This window comes from Chlorocebus sabaeus, chromosome 26 (assembly GCF_047675955.1).
Source record: "Chlorocebus sabaeus isolate Y175 chromosome 26, mChlSab1.0.hap1, whole genome shotgun sequence".
Lineage (NCBI taxonomy): Eukaryota > Metazoa > Chordata > Mammalia > Primates > Cercopithecidae > Chlorocebus > Chlorocebus sabaeus.
The window spans coordinates 27,343,169-27,351,199 of NC_132929.1; the positions used below are offsets into that span (position 1 = coordinate 27,343,169).

Genomic DNA, 8,031 nt, shown 5'->3' on the forward strand with positions numbered 1-8,031 from the left:
TACTAAAATTGACATGAACTGTATTTCATCAAATCTGTCATTGATTAAAAATGCACCATTGTTTTATGTGCGATTAAATTACAACATACCATCAATGACTGCAAAGATTTTAAAATGTTCATCTTAGAATCATTGTAATACACTGTGTACCAAAATACATTCCAAAGCCATGGTAAATCGTATGGTACATCAATTTGGAGTATTTGTTACTGTTTTCACTGATTAGCATACGAATCAGACTCCTGGTCATAATCAACAACATCTTGCAATTCAGTGTTCCCATTCTAGAAATGACCAATCTGGTGAAGCATGGAACTCTGGTGCTTGCATATGGAGGGCTCTGTTAGCAAACTTCAGAATAATAGCATTGGGTTCGATGCTCCCTTTTGTCTCTGGGAAATGTGCAGTATGCTCTCTTCAAGACAGAAACTCTTTCTCCACTGCTTTCATATGTGCTCTGCTTGACTTGGGGTCATCTCTCAAAGCCTGTGGGGGATCTAGGTCCTAGGGCTATGCAGTGGCTGCAGCTGTATAAGCAGGGAGAATTACTATTAGTTCTGACCTTTCTTAACCATCGTTGCCACCCTTTGTTTGGCAAGGGACTGGGTGACCTGAACCCCCTTCTCAAACCCAGGAAAGGGAGGATCCATGTGATGTGATAGTGAGGATAATGAGAAAATCTTATGTAGCCCTGAAAAAATATGCTTTTAAAAAGTGAATCACAGCCCTTCTCTCCTTTGAGTCTTACAACCTTAAAACTTCCTTTAAGGTTAGCAGGATGGCTACTAGCTTATGTCTCCTAACACCCAGCTAGGGCAGAGTTAGCATTAGACCCAAGGGCCTTTCCTCTGCACTATGCCGGTTTTCCCACTGCACATAGTAACAGCCACGCCATAAACATACAATTTTTCCTTTTCAAAAGAAAGCAAAATATTTGCCTGTTTGTCCATTCAAATCACTGGACCTCTTCACATATGTCTTTGGGAGTCTGCCCTTTTTTTTTTGAAACGGAGTCTCCCTCTGTCGCCCAGGCTGGAGTGCAGTGGCGCCATCTCGGCTCACTGCAAGCTCCGCCTCCCGGGTTCACGCCGTTCTCCTGTCTCAGCCTCCCAAGTAGCTGGGACTACAGGCGCCCACTACCACCCCCGGCTAATTTTTTGTATTTTTAGTAGAGACGGTGTTTCACCGTGTTAGCCAGGATGGTCTCGATCTCCTGACCTAGTGATCCGCCTGCCTCGGCCTCCCAAAGTGGTAGGATTACAGGCGTGAGCCACCGCGCCCAGCTGGGAGTCTGCCTTTTATTCCATTAAAGATGTTGACATTGCAGCCTATTCTGCGGAGCCAGCATTAATGAACCAGTAATGAACAAGAAGTGCCCTTTGTGCCTTAGGGGTCAGGAATAAAGGAATCATCGCCTTAGGTGCAGTGCCCACAAAATGTATGTTCAGCTTCGTTCTCTACTTCATGCCTGAGAGAATGGGAAAAGTGAAAAACAAAAACAAAAGGGAGCATTTATTGAACATTTGCTTTGTACCTGTTAGATGTTTTATAGTCAGTACTGCAAGGCTATGGAATGGTCAATCAATGACCAGCATTCAGAACCTGACTCTACCACTGCCTGAACAAGTGACCTACCCCCTCTTTTCTGTTTCTTCATCTCTGAAATGAAGATACTAATGCTTACCCATGAGTATCAAAAAAACAACCCTCAACATGCTTTTTCCTATTCTCTCACTCAACACAACAATCAACACAGAAGACTTCTGTGACCAAATGTGTGGAGTTTTCTCCCCACCACCAAGCAAGCAATCAATTCTGCAGCCGACACCAGCTGGGTGTCCGCCAGTTCAATTCCAACACTATCTACCTAGAGACAGCCTCAGACATCACAGGGTGAGGGCGCAGTCCCAAAGGAGTGCCCCCTCCTTCCCACCGGTTGCATGTCCAGGCCTCTGGAACAGCTGGCTGACTGGCTGCAAGTTTCGGTTTCCACAGCCTCCTCTTAGGGTTCAGTTAATTTGCTAGAGTGGGTCTGGTGTGGTGGCTCACACCTGTAATCCCAGCACTTTGGGAGGCCAAGGTGGGAGGATCACTGGAGGCCAGGAGTTTGAGACCAGCCTGGTCAACATAGCGAGACCCCATCTCCACAGAAAATTTAAAAATTCGCCAGGTGGGCCAGGTGCAGTGGCTCACACCTGTAATCTCAGCACTTTGGGAGGCCGAGGCAGGTGGATCACGAGGCCAGGAGTTCGAGACCATCCTGGCCAATATGGTGAACCTCCATCTCTACTAAAAATACAAATATTAGCTGGGCATGGTGGCACGTGCATGTAGTCTCAACTGCTTGGGAGGCTGAGGCAGGAGAATGGAGTGAACCCGGGAGGCGGAGCTTGCAGTGAGCCAAGAGCGCCACTGCACTCCAGCCTTGGCGACAGAGCGAGACTCCATCTCAAAAAAAAAAAAAGAATTAGCTAGATGTGGTGGTGCACGCTTGTAGTCCCAAGCTACTCAGGAGGCTGAGGCAGGAGGATCACTTGAGCCCAGAAGTCCAAGGCTGCAGTGAGCCATGATCATACCACTGCATCCACCCTGGGTAAAAGAGTGAGACCCTGTCTAAAAAAAGAAGAAAAAGATTGCTAGAATTCAGAGAAATGCATTTACTGGCTTACTAAAAGGATATTTTAAAGGATACAAATAAACAACCAGATGAAGAGATACACAGGGCAAGGTCTGGAAAAGTCCAGAGTGCAGGAGCTTCCATCCTTGTGGAGCTGGGGTGCACTAACCTTCCGGCACGTGAATGAGTTTTTGTTCACCTTCCCGTCAGCCTCCACGTGTTCACCTATCTGGAAGCCCCTGAACCCTGTCCTCTTGGGCCTTTCATGGAGACTTCATTGGATGGGCATGATTGGCAACCATGTAGGAATGTGATTGGACAGAAAGGGCATGGTCTAAACCCAGTAAGGCCTGTCTCTTTAGATTCTTCTTGACCTCTCTGTGCAGCATTCCTTCCTCCAGGGTAGAGGGCAGGACCCTCTATGGATCAAGGGTCTTATAACCCACAATCAGATTAGAGTCCTGCCTTGGCCGGGTGAAAGGAGGGCAGGTCAGAGAAAGAATCTGCTTCCTGAGGCCTTCTTCTCAGGCCCAGAGTGCCCCAACATCATGACAAAGGGCTGAAACAAGGGCTATGAGAGTTATAAGCCAGGAATCATGGACAAAAACGTAGGTAGATAGTTAGATGATGGATGGAAAGAAAGAAAGAAAGAAAAAGAAAGAAAGAAAGAAGAAAGAAAGAAAGAAAGAAAGAAAGAAAGAAAGAAAGAAAGAAAGAAAGAAAGAAAGAAAGAAAGAAAAAGAGAGAAAGAAAGATGTCATAGGGTACAACCTCATGGGGTTTTGTGGGGAGCAATTAAGGTGATGGCTATAAAGTGCTCAGTGCTGGGATTTCTCTTTCAATCCTCATGGCTGTCCCCTAACAGGGAGCAGATGTCCTGCTTGCCGGAGAGGAAATAAGCCCTGTCTAAGCCTCACTCACTTAGTGATTGTAGAGAGGTCCTTCGTGGTTCGTTTTCCTTTCTCATAGGAGCTTAAGGACACCCAAGTGACCCAGGCTCAGATTACATTCAGGCTCGCTAAGGGTGGCTGCTAAACCACCCTTTTATACCCACTCTCCCCTTTCTCTCCTCCTTACCAATGAACAGAAAGCAGGGTTCTCTCTAGTCATTTATAGCTATAATTGCTTAATATTTAAAGGATCAAGAGAAAATGGGGGTTTTTTAAACTTTCAGCAAGGTGTCATAGGCAGCTTTCTTACCTGGAAATCTTTATTTTTGGTGGGTGTCTTGACAATTTACACAGATTTTGTTTGTTTGTTTGTTTAAGTAGGACAAAGGAACCAAAAAGAGTTTACAGTTTGGCTTTTTGCTCCTTGCATACAATTCAAATAGCATGAAATAAAGTAACTCTTAATTTGAAAACAAAAGTGGTTTGTCACATCAACAGGGACTTAAACCTAGTGTAAGTCAGGAAGTCAGAACAGCTGGTTCTGATCATAACTTTTACTACCTGTGTGACCTTGAACAAGGCACTTAACCCCCAAGTGTGGTTTCTGGACCAACAGCATCGGTATCACCTGACAGCTGTTTAAAATGCATAACCTGGATCCTCACCCCAGACCTACTGAATATGACTCTGCTGTTGCCCAATAGCCCCAGGTGTTTGGTATAAACATTAAAGTTTGCAAAGCCCTGGTCATGAGCCTATTTCCTGTTTGGTCAAATGGGGATGGTATGACTCACCTGAACATCTCACAGGGTTGTGATGAAGAGCAGATGAGATAATACATGTAAACATTATTTTATACTGCAAACTACTGCACAAATGCCACGAATTAAAATGTCTCCCAATGTGGAAAATGGAGAATGGTAATTGTGTTATCATATAAAATGCTTCTCAGTTAATGGTAATCACTGTAATGGGATTGGCCTTTCCTGATCTTTGTTCATGATGCTGTAATAATATTTTCCAGATTATGACCTTTCGAAGATGAGAGATTTCATCAACCAACAAGCTGATGCTTATGTGGAGAAAGGCATCCTTGACAAGGAAGAAGCTGAGGCCATCAAGCGCATTTATAGCAGCCTGTAAAAATGGCAAAAGATCCAGGAGTCTTTCAACTGTTTCAGAAAACATAATATAGCTTAAAACACTTCTAATTCTGTGATTAAAATTTTTTGACCCAAGGGTTATTAGAAAGTCCTGAATTTACAATAGTTAACCTTTTACAAGTGGTTAAAACATAGCTTTCTTCCCGTAAAAACTATCTGAAAGTAAAGTTGTATGTAAGCTGAGATTTTGTATACAGAATCCTTATTTCCTCATAGACTTATATTTTATAATCAGAATATGTTGCTTTGAAAAAGCCTCTAATGGACTGACCTTAAAACTCACTGTCTCATCCACACAAGCACTCCCTGAAGAATTAAGTGGGTTCTGTTTTCAAGGTATGCCAGGTACCAAAGCACCTTGCAGAGTATGTCTATTACAGGATGTCGTTTCCACTAGCAGTTCCCTTTGGGGAGTTGAAGTAAATTCACATTTTCTCAAAGTCTCGTAGCTTTGGAGGAGCTATCTGCTTTTTTGGCTGCTCTTTTTAGCTGGCTTTTTATTAGGCCCAGTGACATAAAAAGGATCCAGGTAAATGGGTATAGGATTTGCTGGATTTACTGACAATTTCGCCCTGCTCTTAACACTTCCTATTAGTGACTTTTCAGACTTGAGTTTGCTTATAGAGATATTTATGCACTCTCTAAGAAGACAAATGAGGTCATAAACACTGCATAAAGCAAGGTAAAAATGTATGTCACATCTCAGTTATCTAAACTGGATTAGATCCAAGCCAAGGTTTCCCAACAGAGAGCAAAGGGCCAGGCAGTAGGGTAGAAATCGAGATAAAAATCATTCCTTCCTTGTGATCCAAAGCTGGTAGAGCAGCTTCCCTGGAGGAAAAGGTTAATGAACTTCAGGTCCCTGCAACTCAGCCCCCACCACAAACACAGCCCTGGAAACATACAGTGGCCCAAGGTCCTCTTGAAATGTTAATAATTAATGTTCCCAAACCAGAGAATGCTTTGAAAATGTATTACTTGTTGTAAATTAATTACATACGTATTTTTCTATATATTTACTTCAAATTGTAAAAATAACAATGCTTTGTGTATTAGAGTGAAGCCAGCCGGACTTCCTGGGTCGAGTGGGGCCTAGAAGAACTTTCCTGTCTTACAAGAGGATTGTAAAACGCACCAATTGGTGCTCTGTAAAACACACCAATCAGTGCTCTGTAGCTAGCAAGAGGTTTGTAAAATACACCAATCAGTGCTCTGTAAAATGCACCAACCAGCACTCTGTAAAATGCACTAATCAGCAGGATTCTAAAAGTAGCCAATCGCAGGGAGGATTGAAAAAGGGGCACTCTGATAGGGCAAAAAGGGAACATGGGAGGGGACAAATAAGGGAATAAAAGCTGGTCACCCCAGCCAGCAGCGGCAACCTGTTCTGGTCCCCTTTCACGCTGTGGAAGCTTTGTCTCTTCGCTCTTCAAAATAAACCTTGCTATCACTCACTCTTTGGGTCAGTGCCATCTTTAAGAACTATAACACTCACTGCAAAGGTCCTTGGCTCCATTCTTGAAGTCAGCAAGACCACAAACCCACTGGCAGGAACCAACTCTGGACACATTAGCTGTCACTGTTTCAAACAGTCTTTGACACCTGCATTGCTGTCCTGAATGCCCCTACCTGGTATCCCACCTTTTGGTGGGGACTGTGGGGGAAAGGCTGTTTTCTTCTCCCATCCTCTCCAGAGAGTTGCAAAAACAAACAAAAGCCAAAGCCTGACACACACACACACGAACTAAACTCAGTATGTTCTAGAGAAGCCAGTACCCATCTGTGAGTGGGGACAGGGAACTAAAAACACCTTTGTCCAAATAACACTTGCCAAAACACAGTGAATCAGACTGTTTCCATGAGTCATCTTTGATAACATGACTGACTCCGATTCAGCCATATCCAAACAGGCTGCGTGTGCATCAGACAATAAACTGGCGCTGGCTAAAGCATTTTATCCATTCACTTTTCTATAAAGAATCTAAATATGCAGTATTTTTAAAAATAAGAAACGTACTTAGGGAGTTTATTATGGTTCTCAAAGCACATTGGCATTCATTAGCTCCTATCCACAACCAAAACAAAAGGAAGATCATCAGTTCAGTTTTATGAAAGAGGAAACTGGCTCACAAAGGGAACAAAAGCACAGGATATGCTCCAGTTCATGCAGCCAAGAAATGGTAAAGTTGGGATAGAACCTAAGTTTCTTGTCTCTCAGCCCACTCTAGCGATTCTATGTGCAAGGTAGGGACTAAAGTACTCAGTCCAGAATAGTTTAACTGTGGCCACAAAGAATTCTAAGTTACTAATAACTTGAAGATGACCAACGTTTTGGCTAGAGAATGCTAAGAGAGACCTTAGGCAAGAATAAAATACTCAGAAAAAAAATGTTTTTGAGATTGTGGTTGTAATTTCAAATTTGAGCTGTTAAGTCTTTTGGATTACTCTCAAATTTCAGAACATTTTATGTTAAATAGCATGATAACTCTACATTTTTAATGGTTCCTAGGCCACCATAGATGTTTGTTTGAACCTTTTCTTACACGCATACCTGTTTTTCTCCCCTTATTTTTTTTTCATTTAGGTCTCTCTTTATCCAACCAATTCCCCACAGTTCAGGTAGTGAATACAAGAAAACAGCAAAGCATGATCAAGAGGGTACCCTATTTCAAAGATCCTATAATGTGAGAAAAAAAAGACAAGACACAGGGATTATGTATGTTAGGAACAAACAAAAAAATCAGCAAAACAGGGGCTGACAGCTACTGTTTCCCATTGATGCAGCAGTTGGTCAGCCTCAGGGGTTGGATATGTGCAGTTCTAATTCTGCAAGCTCTGATGCATTAACACCTAAGGGCACTTGTTTCTTGCCTAATGGATGAGCTGGAGAAGCACAATGAGGGAAAGAAAACAAGGGAAGATAAAAGAAAGAGACAGGAGAAAAAATAACAAAAAGAAGAAAGTGAAAGTATTTTTGCTATGCTGGGATGGGGTAGATATGGGGATTTTTTGTGGAAGCCTAAAGATTTATTTAATCTAACAGTTGAACAGAAATTGAGACCAAAACAATATTTAATTATAAATGATATATTGCTTAAAGTGTACTACTGTAATCTATACATATAATAAAGACCAATTAAATTATGAGAATAAAAGTCAATTTAAATAAGTACAGGACTACCAAACACTCATAAAGTAACTTAGCAATGAAATCTAAACTAGAATTCTGCAATATAATGTCAGATTATGGTATTATTTATTTGTTCTTTTGATTTATTCCATGTTTTCACCATATCTGAATCACATTAGGTCAATGAAAATGCCAAGATTACCAGTAATTGTAATTGATTTGCTTTTAGAT

The 8,031-nt window shown here is 42.1% G+C and overlaps 1 protein-coding gene across 1 annotated transcript in view; it reads left to right on the plus strand.

Annotated features, from left to right (window-relative positions):
- The window catches only part of SCG3 (secretogranin III), a 39,007-nt gene extending 32,883 nt beyond the window's left edge, over window positions 1-6,124 (plus strand). The window contains exon 12 of the mRNA XM_008016602.3: window positions 4,532-6,124. Coding sequence (XP_008014793.2) covers window positions 4,532-4,650 — 119 coding nt within the window. The 3' untranslated portion in view covers window positions 4,651-6,124. The remainder of the gene's footprint in view (window positions 1-4,531) is intronic.
- Window positions 6,125-8,031: the final 1,907 nt, after the last annotated feature.